Source organism: Canis lupus, chromosome 2, assembly GCF_048164855.1.
Source record: "Canis lupus baileyi chromosome 2, mCanLup2.hap1, whole genome shotgun sequence".
Taxonomy (NCBI): domain Eukaryota; kingdom Metazoa; phylum Chordata; class Mammalia; order Carnivora; family Canidae; genus Canis; species Canis lupus.
The window spans coordinates 36,429,619-36,449,274 of record NC_132839.1 but is presented as its reverse complement, the minus strand read 5'-3'; the positions used below and the strand labels follow the sequence as shown (position 1 = coordinate 36,449,274).

Here is a 19,656-nt window from a genome sequence, read left to right as displayed (position 1 = left end):
ACTGATGAGTGCCACGCAGGCACTGAGCACTATGGAGGCAGTGGTCAGCACACATGCTTGTGGAGGTGACACCCACTCACCCTCTTGGCAATGCACAAGGTGCGCAGGCCTTCCACTGCATACAAGTTGAGGTAATTCTGAGTCTTGCTTCGGATTTTCTTTTGATGCCTTCCTCTGGCATCATCTAGGTTGGATTAGAAGCAGAAATAGGGATAAGTAAGAACAAGAGTCCAGTGGAATGCCCTGGACCATTCAATAAACCTCAGGTAGCTTTGCATGGCATTGAAACAACTCCACATATGTAGCTTACCCACATCAGAGGTTGGTATCACCCCAGAGGTTCCAGCCTGGAAGCATTTCTCACCCCGCTTCCAGGCTAGCTTCCCATGAAGTCATACTCACAGACACAGAATGTACAATAGTGGTTGCCAGCGGCTGAGGGGGTGAGGAGACAAGAGCAATTGTCCAATGGGTACAGTGTTTGTTTTGCAAGATGAAGTTCTGGAGATCTATTGCACAGCAATGTTCACTACTTGAACTGTCACTTATTAAGATGGTATATTTTAGGTTATGTGGGGTATTTTTTTTAACCACAATTAAAAAGAAAAAACTAAGTCCATTAATAGTTCTCCAAACAGCCGCCTCTTTTTGTTTCCTGTAGACACAGCTGAGCAGACTTACTTCTTATTGACAAACCAGAAGTGCTGACTCTGAGCCTCACCTGACTGTGGCATCCATGACAAGGTGATGCTTACTTTCTTAAATCTGCCATTTTCATGGGCTGCCAATTATGAGTGGAAAGGCATAAGGCATTTTAGTTTGTGCATGATAAAAATATATTATGACTGTGTTTCAGGGCCAGTGGGAAATAAGTGGTCTGCACCTTCCTGCTGTGCTCTAGCTGGCTGAGTTTGGAACTGCATTTTGTTGCAATTCATTAAGCAACAGGAATGTCACAAAAGCATCCTTCCAACAACCTCCTATAAGAGACATGTGTAAACCTCCCCACCACTAGACTCATCCCCAGTCTATTTCATCACATGTAAACAGTACACACTTTTCACGTAAAATTTAAAGTAAAAGCTGGTATTTTAAAAAAGAATCAAATCATATTTTTGATGGTTATTAATGACCTCTGTTGAAATGAGAAGCTTATATAAACAAAACTTTATTAGGAGTGCTCTGGTGTCCTTGGTCCAGGAGGTGGATGTAAATGAAGCTACATATTCTTCTAGTTTGTGAAAAAAAATGTACTTTAATACAAAATGCAGTTTCTTTCCCCAGAGCACCAACAGTATTACCAGACAGAATATAGGATGTGCAAATATCACATAAGACATAGTTTTACTAAAAACATTGTTTTTTTTTTTTTTTTTATCTGGAATTCAAATTTAACTTAACTGGGCATTCAATATATTTTGTTTGCTAAATCCAGCAACTGTACTTACTGGTAGTGAGGCCCCTGGTCTGGGGCAGGCTGTCTACTATCTGAGTCAGGCCCTAGACAAACTGGGCCTGGGAGAAACACTTTCACCTCTCAGACATGTGTTCTTCAGAGAGAAGATAGCACCCCTGAGGGTCTAAAACATTGATTCTGGGACAAAAGCCCAGAATTAATTTTAATTACCTATTTAAAACATACTTAGGCAGAGCATAAGGCACAGATATATAACAAATACACAGCGTATCTGTGGCATTAAAATGTCATGGGGAAATCATTAAAAAATGTCTAAAAAGGCTCTTTAAAGGAACAATAGTGAAAAAAAGAGAAAACAGTGCCCTAGATTACTTTGCTTTAGGAATTTAAATTTCCTGAAAAGATGACAATCCAAAGATGACATCTTAATTTTGACTACCATTTACTCCTGATACTGTGATAGCAATTTTAGAAGGGTATAATAACAATTGTTCCACATGCTGTTATTTGAGCAAATACATGTCTACCTGAGGGCCTTTGGAATAATAATAATAATAATAATAATAATAATAATAATAATAAAGTACTTTGGTTTCCAGAGAGGGGACAGGAAGACTGCACTCCAGCAAAGCAGCAGTGTGCAGGGGCTGTGGCTGAACACTTGGTCAAAACAGAACTGACAGAGCTAGAGGGTGGGCTTGGCAGCTTGGCACACTGGGAGCCATGGATGAGCGTGTGATCACACAGGCTGCCACGCTGAGCTGTTTCTCTATGAGGTCACCAAAGCAGGGCCTGGGACAGGGAGAAAAGTAGTACTGCTCTGCGTTGGCCCCTCACTCCTCCAGACACACACATCCTCTGCCACCTGAGGTACGACCTTGCTCCTGATTCTTACATGACTTCTCCCTCGTATATTCCCACCCCACCAATGGCTGGACAGTCACTGGGAAGAGCCAGTGTTGGGGTTTGCAGGATTGGCAATTCGTAGATGCTGGGATACATCTACATTCTGATGGAGGGGCCAGGTCGGTGGAAAGAACACAAACTCAAAGCAGGCAAGCACTGAGGGAGCTGGAGGCATCTAAAAAGAGGGCATTGGGCCCTATCCTAGAAAGCAAACCCATTGACCCTCCCCGCCCCAGTTAAGTGGTTAGCCTGGCTCTCCTGCACTAATCTCAGACTATAGGCATTCCCACATTCATACTGCACTTTAAGTGATATTCACACTATATCAGCCTCTTCTTTCTGATATTGTACAGGCAACCCAGACCCCTTGCAGCTTTTCTGTCTTTGGCAGTAGGAAGAATTCTGTGTCTGCAACATAGCTACTTGAACAATGGGGCAACACCAGGGGCAGAAGTGGCACCAATGCTACCTAGCACCTTTTGGTGGGTGGTGGTGGCCTGAAGGGCACGTGGAGAAGGTCCCTGCAGCCACAGCCAGGTGCTGGGTAGGGAGGGATTTGGGGGGGCATGCACAGTATCAGACAGTAACAGCTCCTGTCAGTCTGTACGGATGATTCCCAAGTCCCTGACCTCAAGATGCAGTAGATGGAGAGGAACCCTACTCCAGCTCTGACTCTGGCTGAGCAGTGCAGATGGACACTGCAGTGGAGTCCCTACCAGGGCACTGCTGGCAATGCTCAGAACCCTATGGAGGGGACCTCAGAGGAAAACATCCACTCCTACTCATGATTTTAACAGGTGTGGTTTTTAAAATTTTTTATTTTATTCATTCATGAGAGACACACACACACACACACACACACACACACACACAGAGAGAGAGAGAGAGAGAGAGGCAGAGACATAAGCAGAGGGAGAAGCAAGTTCCCCATGGGGATCCAGATGCAGGACTTGATCCTAGTACTCTGGGATCATGACATGAGCCAAAGGCAGATGCTCAACCACTGAGCCACCCAGGTGCCCCTTAACATGTGTTTTTAAAATGCTCTAAGTGCAATTTCTATTTCTTCTATGCTTCAGACAAGTTTATTTCTTCTATAAGGAGTTTCACTGTAGTAAGAGTAAAATAAGAAGGTGAATTCCCCTCTTGGTCATGCATGCATTGACTCATTTACTGAATAGCAGCAGTGTGTGAGGCCCATGCTAACTGGTGGGACACTCTCCATCCTCACTCTTGGAGGATGGTGGAGCAGTCTGGGTATTTGTGTCTTAGACACCCCACAAAGTGGCAACTGGACCAAACCTCAAGCAAGTGAATCTTAAGGGGAAGGAACCCGAGAGAAGGGAAAGGGACCTACAGGTTATACTCCATACTTATATCAGACCAGCCCTTGGATAAGGGCCTCCTGTGAGGTCAGCATCCTGATTTCCTTTGTACAGATGAGAAACAGAGGCAAAGAAAATAAGTGACTTATCCAGGGTCCTACGAGCCCATAAATGGAGACCTGGGATTTGAAGAGAGATATACAGGTACGGGGTGGGGTGGACTCCCTGCTTTCCATCTGATCCCATACAACTTCCAAGCCATGATTACATCTTAAGAATAGGACACATTCCCTCTAACAGTCACATCCACCATTAGTGTAGCCTCTTCATGCCTTTTTTGGTAAAAGTGTTAGATCTCTTTGAAAAAAGATCTTAAAGGTCTAAAGTAATTTCGAGGATAATACTTATGTGCCTACTTCACTCTATCACCAGCACACAGGTACAGCAGCACAGGTAAGTACTCTGTATGTCTGCTTCTCTCCACAGCCACCCACCCCACAAAGTAAAGTTGAAGCATTTATACATAATGAATGTCAGGGTGTCATCATTAGATAACCTCAAGGTGACCCCAGAGCCATCCTCCAGTTCCTCTCTTGGGAAACCAACGGGGTCTCAGAACATCCTGAAGCTTAAGTTGCTGGATGTCTACATGCAGATCTTCCCTATCCCATACTACCTGAACTACACACTGCTTAGAAATTCCTAGAATAAGATGGAGAACTACACAAACTATTTTATTTTTAATTTCCCCTTTTCAATGTCATGGTTTGGGCAATAGTAATATCACTCTTTTACAGGGCTTTTTCATGGTGGAACAGATGGAAAACTTTGCTTCTCATCTATAGTTACCTAGATATGGGTAGTAATTTCCTCCGAGAGACCTCTGTTTGCTAGTGCTACTCCAGACCTTTTACTTTATACATAACTCTGCTGTATGTGGTGAAGGCTGAAATTCGGTGGTCCGTTAAACTGTCTTTAATGAAAGGCTGTGAAATAGCACAGAGATGATTGGATTTTTTTAATAGTAGAATTAAGTCTGTTCAGATAACTGCCATATCTGTTTTTCTTTTGTGTGGATGCAAAATTAAATTTCAGAATAAAGAAGGCTTGTAAAATATATGTGGAATTTTTCTTCTCTTTTTTAGAATAGTTTGAAAAGAATACATATTAACTCTTCTTTAAATGTTAGGCAGAATTCACCTGTGAATCCATCTGGTCCTGGATTTCTATTTTTTGGTAGTTTTTTGACTACTAATTCAATTTTGTTACTATTAATTAGTCCGTTCAGATTTTCTATTTCTCTGTGAAATAGAAAGTTTTCTACAGAAAATAGAAACTTTTTCAGTTTTAGAACATTGTACGTTGCTAGAAATTTATTTACTTCTTCTAGGTTGTCCAACTTGTTGGCATGTAAATTTTTTTGTAGTATTCTCTCATAATCCTTTGTATTTCTGTAGTGTCAGTTGTTACTTCTTTCTTGTTTCTGGTTATTTATTTGGGTCTTTTTTTTCCCTTGATGAGCCTGGCTAAGGGTTTATCCATTTTGTTCATCTTTTTTTAAAGAATGAGCTCTTGGTTTCTTTTCTTTTTTTTTTTTTTTTCTTTTTTTTCTGAGCTCTTGGTTTCAAAGATTTTCTTCCTACTGTTTTTTTTCCCAGTCTCTATGTCATTTATTTTTGCAGTGATATTTATTATTTCCTTCCTTCTACTACTGTTGGTCTTTGTTCTTCTTTTACTAGTTCCTTTAGGTGTGAGGTTAGACTGTTTAGTTGCACTTTTTCTCATTTTTTGAGGCAGGCCTATATCGCTATATACTTCCCTCTTATGGCCACCTTTGCTGCATCCTAAAGGTTTGGGAGCATTGCATTTTCATGTCCATTTGTTTCCATGTACTTTCTGATTTCTCCGATTCATTTCCTGACCCTTTAGTTCTTTAATATCATGTTGTTTAGCTTCCACGTGTTGTTCTGTTCCAGTGTCTTTTCCCCCCCAATAAATGGTGGGAAAACTGGACAGCTATATGTACAAGAATGAAACTGGACCACTTTCTTACATCACACACAAAAATAAACTCAAAATGGATTAAAGACTTAAATATGAGACCTGCAACCACAAAGGTCCTAGAAGAGAACACAGGTAGTAATTTCTCTGACATTGGCCATATGTCAATTTTTCTAACTATGTCTAACTATTTCTAACTATGTCTCCTGAGGCAAGGGAAACAAAAGCGAAAAAAAAAAAAACCTATTGAGACTACATCAAAAAGAAAAAGCTTTTGCACAGCAGAGGAAACAATCAACAAAACAAAAAGGCAACATATGGCATGGCAAAATGAAGAAGGCTCCTGGAAAGGCCAAGTCAGCCTGTGAATTGGATTCTATGTCCACTAGCACAGAAGCCCTGCCCTCTGGTAGGTTACTGTCATGAAAAGTTATCCAAACTGTTTTCAGAGACATGTTTACAAATTAAGAGGCAACAGCTCTGCCATGGGAAAAGAGTCCTACACTTTCCCACAGTGGAGTGGTGCCACACTTGGGAGCCAGGAGTCTTGTTCTGAGACACTGAGATTATGGTGAGAGGACCACAGAAAGCAAAGTATTCCCTAGTTCCATCCCAGAGCTCTGGAAAGGCTATACCTAGTGTACAGGGTTTCACAGCAGGTTGCACCTAGAGCTGTTTCCAGGATACAATAGACAGGGAGACTATGGAGGTCAGGCAGCAGAACCCCAGCAGGTACCTCTCCATCTGCCAGCAGCATCCTCACCTCCATCCTGCCTCTCTCTCTCCTGGAGGTCAGATGTGCACTCCATCATTGTCCAAGTAGAGAGGAGGGGTGACCAGGTTTACTAATGGGGACCTAGGCCATTCTTCTCTCAAGACCCAAAAGTATTTATATCTAGAAGGAGGTTAAAGGAAACCCTTCTGCTGGAAAAAGTTCCACTCTCTAACACCAATAGTTTTCAAATTCCTCTTGTTTAACACAGAAATTATATGGAACTCTAGTACACAAAAGAGACTAAGATGGAGCTGCTCTGCCTGAAGGTGGGACAGATGGAGGCAGCTGAGAGACCAGCAGCATCCACTACCTAGGCTCTCACTGTGGCCTGAGGCAGCTTCACAAATGGGCTAGAACCATAACCTGGCTGCATACCTGCCCTGGTCCAGGCATCATAGAGCAGGATGGAAGCTCTTGGAACTTCCAGTCTAAAAGTTCTTAACCTTCATTGTCCAGATTTATAGAATGATGCTAATGGATGCCTGGGTGACTCAGTGGTTAAGTGTTTATCTGCCTTTAGCTCAGGTCATGACCCCGGGGTCCTGGAATGGAGTCCCTGATCAGGCTTCCTGTAGGGAGCTTGCTTCTCCCTCTATGTTTTTGTCTCTGTGTGTCTCTCATGAATAAATAAATAAAATCTTAAAAAAAGGGGAACCCCCAACCCCACTGTTCTAAGGTGAGTTCAGGCACTGAAACTCTCCATCTCCCACCCCTCAGAGCATTCTAGTCCAAATCCCTTAAAGGAGGAGAGGACAATCCAGAGAGGCAAATCTCTGATGGGCACTGCTTCAGAAAAGGCTTAATGAAAATCATTTTACATTCACATGGGAAGGGACTGGGGAAAGGGACTGATTTCTTGGGACTTCCACCTGGAACTGGGGGTACTGCCCAGAGGAGGGGAGCTGGATACCTGAGGAGCAGGGCAGCAAGAGATCCATGACCACTGAGTCGGCTCCTTTGGTGTAGACATTGATCTCATCAGTGAGTGGATGGCGGATCACCACTGACATCCTCTTGCGGATAGAGTCAAAGCCCAGTATATGCAGGAGCTCGAAAGTGAGTCTGCCCAAGTGTGGCAGCTCCACTGACACCTGGTCATGCAGTCGGTCCACCAGTGCACAGTTGTAGGCTCGTGCAGCATACACAAGCGCTGCCTCGTCAGGGCTCTCTGCCTCATAGCGCAGCTCCCACTCCTGCTCCTTCTCCTTCTCCAGCTCCTGTTCCTGGGCAGTGTGCTCCGGGGCCCAACTGGCAGCCCCGCTGCTATAGCCATTGCTTGCGATGGCTTTGGTTGGCTGGCTCAGCTTCTCCTCCAGCTTGAGCAGCGTACGGTCATTGGATAGAGTGGACAGAAAGTTGGACCCTGACTTGTGGGTGGCTTTGTTGGTGGCCAGGCTCCCGATGCTGCTGCAGCCTGAGGTCAGGCGGCTGGGTGAGAACCTCCGTAGGAAGTCTTCTATCGTCTTCACGGGGGACTTCACCTCAAACCTTACCCTCACCTGCAAGAGATGCAGTCAGAAGGCAGGTGAGGTATGTCCAGAGGCCTCATGCAAACTACCACAGGGCACCCCTCCCCTTCTCCAGTGGAAGCTCAGAGCACAGAGTTCCCATTTCCCAGATTTGGGGGCATACAGTAGAAACTGCAACCAGAGCCAGCATTTCTTCCTTGAGACCATCCTTTGGTCTCTTCCACTTACTTAAACAAAAATTAGCAATATACATTCTTTTAGAATGTGATCCCCTAAGTAGCCACACCAAGGCTCTGGACTGACTCAGGGACCGTCTGGCTAGTAGTACCTGCAGGCTTAGATACTATCCCCTCTGATAGCTGTTCCCACACTGCAATGTCCCATTGCTTTGCAGATGAGGTTCAGAAGTGTTTGCCTGGCACAAAATCCAGCTTTGTTCCCTGCCCCCCATCAATTACAAAAAGCAGTTAACAAAAGACCAATTTATACATTGCTTTGAATTATGTCTATATAAAATTTAAATAACATTCCCAAACCCAAGAGAACTTTTCCAAACAGATTAAATGGTTGGAAAAATTCAGGATTCAAACAATTTAGCATGTTTTTTTTAAGTCACAATAAATTACGTATCTTCTAACAAGAAGTGAAAACAACAAAATGACAGTTATATATATTTGCTAAAGTTCTAAACAGCTCAATGATGGAGCAACAGCAATCTTCTATTTAAATGAGTATTGTTCACTAATGCTGGTATAATATACCTATTTTAATTTTCTGCTAGAAAATGGATTCAGAGCAAATGTTGCAACAATCAAAACACTGAATTATAGTTAGCCTTAAATTTTCATAATTTTCCCCATATGCCCAAAGTTGTAAATTACATAACAGCTTCCAGAAAAGTTAGGCATTTGCTAAAGCAGGGCACATGGGACCAATTTTGGTAAAGATGATGCTTCTTTGTTTGTATAGACTTTAAATGTGCTACATATCCAAGGGGGAGACTCAAGCAGCCATAGTGGAGCTCCTGCTGGCTCCAAATACCCTTGAAGATAGCACTCACTAAGTGCTATCCAGAGACCTGTTCCTTAGCAGTCTGAAGGCAGGAGATTAAATATCCTATATCCTATGTGGAATGCACTACATCTGTGACCATCATCACATGCCTCAGTTATGCTGGGGTCTCTCTCACTTATTCAGTAGTTGCAACAATGTCTGGGTCTCAGACAAGTCTAACTAGAAACCAGACACTTCTCTAGGGATGCATGCCAGTGGGACTTGAATACAGGGTGGTGGCAGAACCCAAAGGTCAGATGAGGGATACTAAGGCAGCTATGAGGTGAGCTGCCCCAGGAAGCAGCCCTCACCTAAGGCAGATGGTGCAACCCTGCAGTCTCTGGGTGATGGGACCTGTTCACTCTGGATCCACCAGGCCCACTGGAGCTTCTGCAGGCCAATGTGGCAGGAGCAAGAGCACAGGAGCAAAAACATGGTGGGGGGTGCCGTGGGGGGGTGGGGGAAGCTGCATCACTGCCAGATATGCTGCTGTGAAGACAGAGCAGAGACCCTTTGTTTATCCCACATCACACACCAATGGCTCCATCAGTGGAACCTGCTGACTTAGGGGGAGGGAAATGGGTCTGGGAGAGAGGGCGGTTGAGGGGCAGGTCTATGGCATGCATCTGGCCCTAGAATACACTGGTTTTTATCCATGTAAAGTTGCCTAGCTGCACTATGCAGATTCCTCCTTAGGTGCACCCCCCACACACACACCTCCTGGCCTACCTGGAGGAGTTGTTAACAGATATAAAGGACCCGTTCATACATGAAACTTAACTCTCTTCGGAGAGAACCTTGTAATTAACCCAAACAAAAAACAACTTGGGCATTGCTATATTTCTACCATCTTAGTAACCTCTGATTGATTCTTGACCACCTCTCCTTGAAAGACATTAAAAGCCCTTTTAACACCAGTTACAATTATTATGTGCAAAGCCCTACTCTGACCCCTTCCTTTAAACTCTTACTACTGCCTCCATGTCACAGGTCAGGTGCTTAAGGCACAGGAGGGGAATGGCTTGTCCAAGGCCACTCAGCTGGGTGGTAAGGTACAGATTCAAGTCCAGGAGATTTGTCCTATCCTGTCCACTCTCCTGTGAGAGTTTGGAACCCTGCAGCTCTATGTAGGTTGTGCAGGGCAGCCCCCCTCCAGGACAGTCTGGTATATGCCCCACTTATCATGGCCTCAGAAGTTTCTCCTCTCACTTGGCCCCAATCCCCCTACCTGTTCACTGTAGCCTGGGGATGGCACCACAGAACCAACGAGCTGGGTTGCCCTATACCAACCCCCTACTACATCCCCTTAAACCTGAGAAGTAGTGCTGAGCAGTCCTACTGGAAAGGGAGGACGGACAACAGTGAGGCCACGCCAAAGGCTGAAGGCATTAGCTTCACAGGGATACTCCATAACTTGCCTTCTGCCGTGGTTGATCCGGGGATGTGACAACTACTGTGTTGCAGATGGTGAGTGCAATGAAGAAGTCAAACACGTCAGATAGCTCTGGTGACAGGTGGGCCAGAGGGTGTTCCTGGTGCCTTGCGATGGCCAGGCACCTGTCACATTCACTCACCTTCTCAAACAGCTTTGGATCGGGTGTAATGTCTTTCTCCTAGAAGAGGACAGAGACTGAGGGGTGAGTATAACCCAGTGACTTGCCAAGCGTAATGGTGCTTGACTATTTAAAGATTTTATTTATTTACTCATGAGAGATACAGAGAGAGAGGCAGAGACATAGGCAGAGGGAGAAGCAGGATCCCAGGACCCTGGAACCATGCCCTGAGTCAAAGGCAGACTCAACCATTAAGCCACCCAGGTACCCTGGTGCTTGACTATTTAAGGCACCTTGATTTTATTATAAGCAGTAAAGACATCTTCATGTGGCTCATATACATAGGCTATTTTATAATGATGAATTATGTATCATTGGTAAAAGAATATATGACTTACCTATGAAATAAAATTCATGTAATCATTCCTTTTAATGCACATGTTCTCATTATAAAATAATACAGGTAAGAATATATATTATAATAACATATCTAACTCAGAAAGATTTGAAAAAGGCAGAGAAAGGAAAATTTCACAAATCTGTATATCACCTGACGGTAATACATACTTTTTTGAAATACATGCTTCTGTGTTGCCTTGCAAACTGTTTTCTATACATTTACATCTTACATCATCAAATATTTTATACATTTCCTTTTGATATAAACTCAGAAGTGAGATTGCTAGATCAGACAGAAATTCTATTTAAGTTTTCGCGAACCTCCATACTTGTTTTCCCCAGCAGCAGCATCAGTTTGCATTCCCACCAGCAGTGTCTGAGGGTTCTCGTTTTCCCACATCCTCACCAACACTTCTTCTTCTTTTTTTTTTTTTTTTTTTCTCACCAACACTTCTTATCTCTTGGCTGTTTGATGACAGCCATTCAACAGGTGTGAAGTGATATCTCATTATAGTTTTGATTTACATCCCCACCTTAAATTTATACAATGTTATATGTCAACTATTTCTCAATAAAAAGAATGTATACATGAATTGGCAGTGTCTGTTTTCCCTAAAACACTATATACGGTGGACCCTTGATCAATGCAGGGGTTGGGGCACAGGAGAAAAGTCTATGTATAACTTTCGACACTCCTAAAATAAGCCTACTACTGACTGAAAGCCTTACTGATAACATAAACAGTTGACTAATAATATATTTTGCTTGTTATGTGCATTATGTACCGTATTCTTAAATTATGTAAGCTAGAGAAAAGAAAATATTATTATGAAGGGGTGCCTAGGTGGCTGAATTAAGTGTCTGTCTCTGGGTCAGATCATGATGTCAGGGTCCTGGGATCAAGTCCCCCACTGGGTTCCCTGCTCAGTGGAGAGTCTGCTTCTCCCTGTCAGCCCCACCCCCATGCTCTCTCTTTGACTTTGTCCCTCTCTCTCTCACTTTCTCTCAGAATAAATAAAATCTTTTAAAAAACTAAAAAAAAATATTATTATGAAAATCATAAGGAAAATGCAATACAGTACTTTATACTATACTGTATTTATTTTTTTTTTAAATTTTTTTTAATTTTTATTTATTTATGATAGTCACAGAGAGAGAGAGAGAGAGAGAGGCAGAGACACAGGCAGAGGGAGAAGCAGGCTCCATGCACCGGGAGCCCGATGTGGGATTCGATCCCGGGTCTCCAGGATCGCGCCCTGGGCCAAAGGCAGGCACCAAACCGCTGCGCCACCCAGGGATCCCTACTATACTGTATTTATTTTAAAAATTATGTGTGTAAGTGGCCCTGCACAGTTCAAATCTGTGTTGTTCAACAGTCATGTGCACTTTGAACTTTCCAGCCTTTTTAGGATCATTTGAAAATACAACTTTTAACAATTTCAAAATAGGCATGCTATGATTCATTTGGCCGTTCTTTGATCACTGAATACATTTTTTTCTACTAGTAAACTTCTATGCACAGAAATCTTTGATTGAATCACTAAATTCCTAGGTCAGAAAGTTTGAATATTTCAAATACTCTTGGACTCATATTGTTAAATCAATGTCAGAAAAGCTTAGTCCAACACAGTTTCCCTCCTATCAAGTGTGAGAGGCCTCCTTCCCAAATGCTTTTATAAAAACCCACCAGTCATGACCATAAGGTAATATTAGGTAGCCTCTATATGGGTTTCAAAGGACATAAGAGAATGAGGCCACCACAGAGTGATCAAAATGGATTCTCTCTCTCTGCTCTTAAATCATTTTAGAAGCGAAAGGATTTTTTAGAGATGGTCATTCACTCACTTCTGGAAATTTCCCTGACTGATCAGAATGGTCCATAAATGTTTGGGCAGCAGCCAAGGCAAGGAAGAAAGAAATTATTGGATTTAGGCTCATCTAATGAAAACTTTTTTTTTCCACTTGGCTTTGCTTTTTCACAGTTGTCATCTTGCTCTGAAGCTTTATTTATTTCACTTGGCAGGACAAACTTCCTCTCCGTCATCCACCTGGGTAGTTCACTGGCAATCCCCCATTCTTAGAGGCCATGTCAAAGGGGCCATGTCAGTGTTTTAGAAAAGATACAGCACTGTGGGGAGAAGGTGTTGGCCACAAAAGTTCTGTTAACTGAGGAGAGCTAACCCCCCAACCACAGCTCATTTCTATTGTTACATTCGGATACTTTTGATGAATGGAGCTAAGTGACAGGGCAAGGAAAGGTGGTGCTACCCCAGCATGGGGCAGCTGCTGTCCTCTGAGTGGGACTCACCATAGGGCTGCTGAAGGCCGTGTGCTTGGACAGCATGCTGGCCCACTTGGCCTCAGCCCGGCTGCCTGTGCGCCGATGTGACTTGGTGCTCTGGCTCCTGTGCATGATACGAACACTCTGGTGGCTCCCAATGCTGCCACGCTGAGGCAGTGAGCCTCCTTTGGACACTGCCTCTTCCTCCTCTGAGTCTGCCTCCTGGTACCTGGCCAGACGCTGGGCTGTGGGCAGAGGGACATGGGGTGACATGTCACAGGGAGGCTAGGAAAATGGAAGCTGACTCAGAGCACTTGCCACTGTAGCTTTTTTAAAGGCAAGGCCACTTTATTGAGAATTTCCACTGAGAGATGGATGCTGTTCTCAGTTATCTGTACCTACAGTCAATCTGATGAGGTTGACATTCTCAACAACACTGCACAGATGAGCAGACTGACTCACAGAAAACTTAAAGAACTTGCTAAGTGCATAGGACTCAAGAGGGTGGAGATGACATCCAGGTCAATGTGATGCCCAAGCTCAGGTCCAGTGCATTTTGGCACAGTGGCATCCCATTCCATAAACAAGTAAGGAGTGGACAGATATAGATTCATATTTGGCCTCTCTCTTCAGGTGACTCGAGGAGTGATGAATGGGGTCTGGGCAGCAGATAGCAGGGAGATGAAGGCAGGGACACAGTGAAGGCCTAGTCCCCAGAGTAGCTAGGCTCCAGGCTTTGTGCTTTATCCTGGGGTCATGGGGCCACTTGGCTCTGTGGGGCTGTCAGGACAGATCACATATTAAACATCTGCCCTGTAATCACACAAAAGTACTGGTTCTCAGGATGTGCTGATGGTGCTTTTCCATGGAGGATCCTTGTTCAGGGCCAGGCAGGGGGTGGGGATCATCTGCATTCACCCTATACGGATGAAGCTCTATGCATCAGGGAGGCTAACAGTCCTTGTGGTTGCACAGGGTGGATAAATGCCACCAGGATACAGAGCCAGCAGGCAAAGCTCCACTAAAGACTACTTTGACTGTATTCTATGCTTGAACCCTCAAGGGGGCACAGTCCAGCAAAAGTCCTTGTGGCCAAGTGGCCATTCAGTGAATCACATGAAGTACATCTGCACTATTTCTTGCTAAAGGATGTCTCCAAACACATCTGTCTGGCTTTGCCCAGTTAGTTCAGCTGGTTTCATCATAGACAAGCAAGGAGACTATTCATGAGGATTATTCATTCAAAACAAGCAATTACTAAGAACTTCAAGGGCAAGTTCAGTGCTGGGTGTGAGCACAAGGTATCTCAACACAAGGTGGCCTGCATGAGGGGGTAAGAAGGGCTCTCCAATCTGGGCATGCCTGTGGCGTTGGTCTGTCCTGTGAGCCAGGCCTTATATTCAGTATCTTTCATCAGTAAGACTTTTCTTTTGGGATGAGAAAAACAGAGATAAGGCAAGGAAAGTCACCCATGGTCATAAGGCCAAATAATTGCCAATACCAGGATTCAACTCAGGGGGTGCCTCACCCTAGAAGTAAATCTTCTGCCCATTCCACCCACTCCTGGCTGATATAAGTCCCAGCTTGGTGGTGAATGGAAAGCAAAGAAGAACAAAGCCCAGACACAGTGCTGTCAAACTTCTGGCTTGTGCGTTTAGAGCTTGGTGTCAACCTCTCCAAGGATACACCTGTCTGTCCCACCCTCCTGAAGCAGTAGTCAAATGTTAGCCTAAAAGTAGCAATCTTTCAGAGCACTGCTGATGTGTATATGGTCTACAATGATGTAGCAGCTTCTGACCAGCAATAAACTGAGTGGATAAGTTCCTATGTCTTCTGTTTAATATGATTACTTTCATTTTACACAAAGGGCCTTAGTGGATATCCTAAAGCTTGGTTTTATGAAACTTGCAAAAATCCCATGCTTCTAAAAGATCTATCCCACTATACCCCCGTAAATAAAAGCTTCCTAATGATGCCCATGTACTGACTCCTGTTCTATATTTGCTTCTATTCCTGTGACAAGACTCCTTTCATGTTCTCAGATGCTGTTACAAGAAGGAGAGGAAGTCCTGGCTGGTGCGCCTCTCAAAGGTACCATAAAGTTAATGTTTAAATCTTTTTTGAATAATGGTATTGAACTGATATTCATGGGCTCAGAATATCATATCCAGACAGACTAACTGGGTTCTCCCGGTAACTTTATGTTGGTGCACACCTACTACCCCTACTGTAGTGCTACTACTACTACTACAAATCCTATTGTGCCACCAGGACACTTACCACGGTGCCCTCTTCTGGCTCAGGAGGGTAGATAGTTCTCACCATACCCTCCACTTATGAAGTGGATAGCTCCCCTATGGGTTCAGGGAGGACAGAGGCAGCAAAGGATAAGGAAAGGAGAGGTGGGAGGAATGACCACCTACAAAATTCAAAAGGGAGTGACATTTCTTTTCTGCTTCCATGAACACTTTCTAAGGGAAAGAATGCATCATGAATTGTCCAATGCCCTTCTGAGAAATTTCAGCTGTAAGAAGACTGATGGGTAACAAAAAAATATCTCATCATTTCTTGGTGTGGCAGAGACTGGGTGCTTCAAAAGTGAGTTCCTCAAGAATATCCTTCCTGCTTCTATTGTCTGGCAGAAAATGACTATTTAAGCAGATGCCCACCACACAAGACACTGCAGTGAATAGGGCGTTGTCAGCAACAGGGAATTCTATAAATGCCACCCAGCTTCAGTTTCCTGAATTGCTCTGACAGCCCATGTTTTATTCTCTCTCAAAAATCAGCAATCCCTGAAGCTGGTGTGTCTGTGTGCACACATGCGCATGCACACAGGCACATGTGAATGCAGCTTTGACATAGCAGCTCTGTCCAGCCAAGACTGGGAGTCCCTACCCTCAGACTCACCATTTGCATCATGGGAATATTCTATGCCAGACACAGTGCATCTTCGGAAAACCATCTTATTTTCAGTTAAAGTGCCAGTTTTATCTGAGAAGATATACTGTATCTGTCCTAAGTCTTCCGTGATGTTCAGAGCTCGACACTGCAGCTGTGAGTCTGTTTCTTCGTCATACAACTCTATGTCCTGATTAATGAAGTACACCTGGCATACTTTAACAATTTCAATGGAAACATATAAGGAAATTGGAATCAAAACCTAGAAGACATAAGGCATATAGAAGAACAATGATGAGAACTAGGGAGCTGTAGAAATAGTCCAAACTATTCAAATGACTACAACCACAAATAAGTAGGGACTATATACTGTACCTTTAAGAGCTTAAAAGGTTGGTTTAGAGTCAGTATTGGAAAAGTATTAGGATATTGGCAAAGAGTTTAAAATAGGACAGCCTATGGTGTCACTGCAGAGCAGAAATCCACTATCGTGTCTGGAAGAATGGTAACCATGGCTTGGATAGAAGCAAGCATTTTCGTATTACTAAGTTGTGCTTGAGAGAAGCTAGGAAAGGAAAGAGGAGAAAGAAAGAGAAAAAAACACATGGCACAGAGTCAGAGTCCTCATAAGCAAAGTCACCTCGCACCACAGCTGCACTCAGCCCCAAGGCTCTCCCAGGGCTCCCGGCAACAAGAGATGCCCATTCTGTGGACACAACCCCACAGTTCAGGAGAGACAGTCTTTCCAGAGACTGTTTGTGTTGCAGGACAATTTTTGTGATCTTGTACAATACATAGCAAAGGGAAGAAGGCTCTGACAAGAATATTCACAGACATTGACAATATAAGATAATCTTCATAAAGTTAATGTTTAAATCTTTTTTGAATAATGGTATTGAACTGATATTCATGGGCTCAGAATATCATATCCAGACAGACTAACTGGGTTCTCCCGGTAACTTTATGTTGGTGCACACCTACTACCCCTACTGTAGTGCTACTACTACTACTACAAAGCTAGAACGAAATGTACATTCATAAAAAAGACTAATTTTGAAAGCTCCTGTCGTATGAAATAGATGTGATAAAAGACAGCAGAGTTCCCCTCATAGGCAAAGACTAAGCAGACGTCCTCTGTTTACACTTTGTTCCTAGGATGACAATCATTGCCCCTTCTCTACTCTCAAACAAGCCCTTTGGGCATAGATTCAGTTAGTGATGGGGGACTGTACATGAGGTATCGTGAACTAACGATACTAATGGTAATACTAATAAAAATAATAAAAACCAATGCTGCAAAATGCAGTGTGATATCCTGAATTGAACCTTGGAACAAGTGGAAAGACTAGTAAAAAAACAAATGACATCTAGAATTTAGTTCATTGCAAAGTACTAAAGTTGGCTTCTTGGTTTTGACAACGCACCACAGTAATGTAATATGTTCACATTAGGGGACTCTGGGTATGAGACACATGGGAAGTCTCCATACTATCTTTTGCAACTTATTTGTAAATCTTAAAATTATATCAAAATATAGTGTTTTTTTTTAAAGAAGGAACTGAATGGAAAAATATAACAAACACAATAATCCAAAAACCAACCCCGCAAGCCCTAAGAATCTTAGGGACAGCAAAGGAGAATGTTAACTTGAAAAGTACCCAAAAAAGACCCTACAGATAAGTTAGGTGGAAAAGTAAGAAGCAGCACACTAGGCAGGTACACCTGTGGTCCTCCCAGATGCAAAATTTATAGGACATTCTTAGCAGAGTATGATGACTTTAAGTTCTTACCAGAAGAGTAAAGCAATTAATTGTATGGTACTTAGTACTGTTACCTGCAGAATTATTATCATTGTCAAAAATGAGTAAACTGCTGCTGTGACCGGGGATAAAGAGCTGCCGTCAGACTCAGGGACATCAAATAATGATTTTTTCTCCTGATACCGCTGTACCCACAGTCCATGTCCTACAGCAACATTCAAAAAGATATACCATTCATCCAATGAAAAAATAAGACACTGCTTGTGCAAATAAAAGCAAAACTATGACTATGAACACAGGCACTTCGTGCCTCATTAGCTTGCCTTGCCACATAAGAAAGCAAAAGCACATGGCACATACTATTGGCACCCACAATCCGACTGCTGGAAGGTACTGGTTCTTGGACTCTTCCTCACATTGGGCATTTCCCATTGTTGGCACTGAAAAGCACACTGGTCATGAGGCAGAAATTGGGTATGTGCTGGCAGCTACTGACAGGAAATCCCCAAAAAGTAATCTCCCAGTGTGTGCCTCACAAAATACCAGTTTCATCAGTCAGCCCCAGATACTGCCCATTATCAACCCTTGCTATAGACTTAAATCGCACCTATCAGGGACTCTCAGAAGCCAAGCACATTATTTCATCATCTAAGTCCCACAACTATCTGATAACAGAAGCCCTTTTCGTGTTCCATACACCATGTCTTTTAGCACTGAGCTCCGAGACCATATCACACCCATCTGCACTGCTTCACAATGGTAGCTGTGCAGGAGACGTGGTGAAGACCATTTACCTGGAGGCTGAACACAGTTCCCTGCAAGGCATTCCAGGGCAGCATGCCAGGTCTGGAGGCCATCAAAGTCTGAGAGCCCAGAGCTCATGTGCAATCTAAGTGCTAGCACCTTCTTAGGACCCAAACACTTTTTTTTTTCCTTTTCTCTTAGAGTTCTAATTAGTAGCATTTGTGCTTCTCCTGCTATATTATTCTCAGTTTATCACCATGTTACTAATACTTCTGCTGGAATCATCATTACTGGTGTGATTAAAACATTCTTTCATTCAAGAAGTTGCAAATTTGAAAAATAACATTACTTTGTCAAGCTCATTCATCTAGGCATCTCCAATATGGTCTGTGCTGATGCAAGCAGCTCTTGAGTCTAAGTGGATGACAAATGTGTTTTTTAACTTTAGAGTGCTGGTCAAAATGAATCGTCAGCAGCCCACTGGGCTCACCTGGAGGCTTCCAATAGTGCCCCCTTATTCATGACCCATGAAGGAGACTTACCGACCGCGGAAAACAGAGACATACAAATGAGGAGGAGGACACACCAGAGCACGTCACAGTTCATCTGCCTCTCAAGCTGGCTGCGCTTGTAGCGGGGCCCACTGTTATTCAGCAGGGCCTTCGTTTCATGTCCTGGAAGGGGAGCATGAGGGGCGCAGTAAATCGATGCCCAACAGTGAATTGACAGAGCACCCTGACACAGGGACTGAAGAACAGTGCTGCCATCCAATCATACTTACAGGATATGCTCAGTCAAAAAGACAGGGTATGAACTTAACCCTAACTATGTAAGAATCATGGAAAAAACAATGGAAAGAAAGAACCTAAGATGCTAAGAGAGAACACTTTTGGTTGAGATACTGTTAGAAATTTTGCTTTCTTCTGTTTTCGTAGTTTTCTAAATTTTTACAATGGCTATATGCTTTTATAATCAGAAAAAAAAAAAAGAAAAAAAAGAACAAGAAGCAACGTTCAAGAGCACACAGCACAGGTGGCAAGCCAGCTGTGTTACAGACCGTATGTGCCATAGC

At 43.3% G+C, this 19,656-nt stretch overlaps 1 protein-coding gene and 1 long non-coding RNA gene across 8 annotated transcripts in view; one reads left to right on the top strand and one right to left on the bottom strand.

Annotated features, from left to right (window-relative positions):
- The window catches only part of ATP10A (ATPase phospholipid transporting 10A (putative)), a 190,583-nt gene that overhangs the window by 26,220 nt on the left and 144,707 nt on the right, over window positions 1-19,656 (bottom strand). For all 4 annotated transcript variants that reach the window (XM_072795450.1, XM_072795451.1, XM_072795448.1 and 1 more), the window contains exons 6-12: window positions 19,127-19,258; window positions 17,915-18,045; window positions 16,090-16,342; window positions 13,207-13,424; window positions 10,365-10,559; window positions 7,335-7,923; window positions 81-184 (exon numbers count right to left, since the gene is read on the bottom strand). In XM_072795450.1, coding sequence (XP_072651551.1) covers window positions 81-184; window positions 7,335-7,923; window positions 10,365-10,559; window positions 13,207-13,424; window positions 16,090-16,342; window positions 17,915-18,045; window positions 19,127-19,258 — 1,622 coding nt within the window. The remainder of the gene's footprint in view (window positions 1-80; window positions 185-7,334; window positions 7,924-10,364; window positions 10,560-13,206; window positions 13,425-16,089; window positions 16,343-17,914; window positions 18,046-19,126; window positions 19,259-19,656) is intronic.
- On the top strand, window positions 2,209-19,590 carry LOC140615696 (uncharacterized). Of its 4 annotated transcripts, none has more exons than XR_012016170.1 (4): window positions 2,248-2,287; window positions 10,411-10,583; window positions 15,222-15,270; window positions 15,656-19,590. It is a non-coding gene; the product is annotated as an uncharacterized lncRNA (long non-coding RNA). The 4 variants fall into 4 exon arrangements; XR_012016179.1 differs by lacking the exons at window positions 2,248-2,287; window positions 10,411-10,583 and adding exons at window positions 2,294-3,120; window positions 3,763-3,852; XR_012016169.1 differs by lacking the exon at window positions 2,248-2,287 and adding an exon at window positions 3,182-6,058.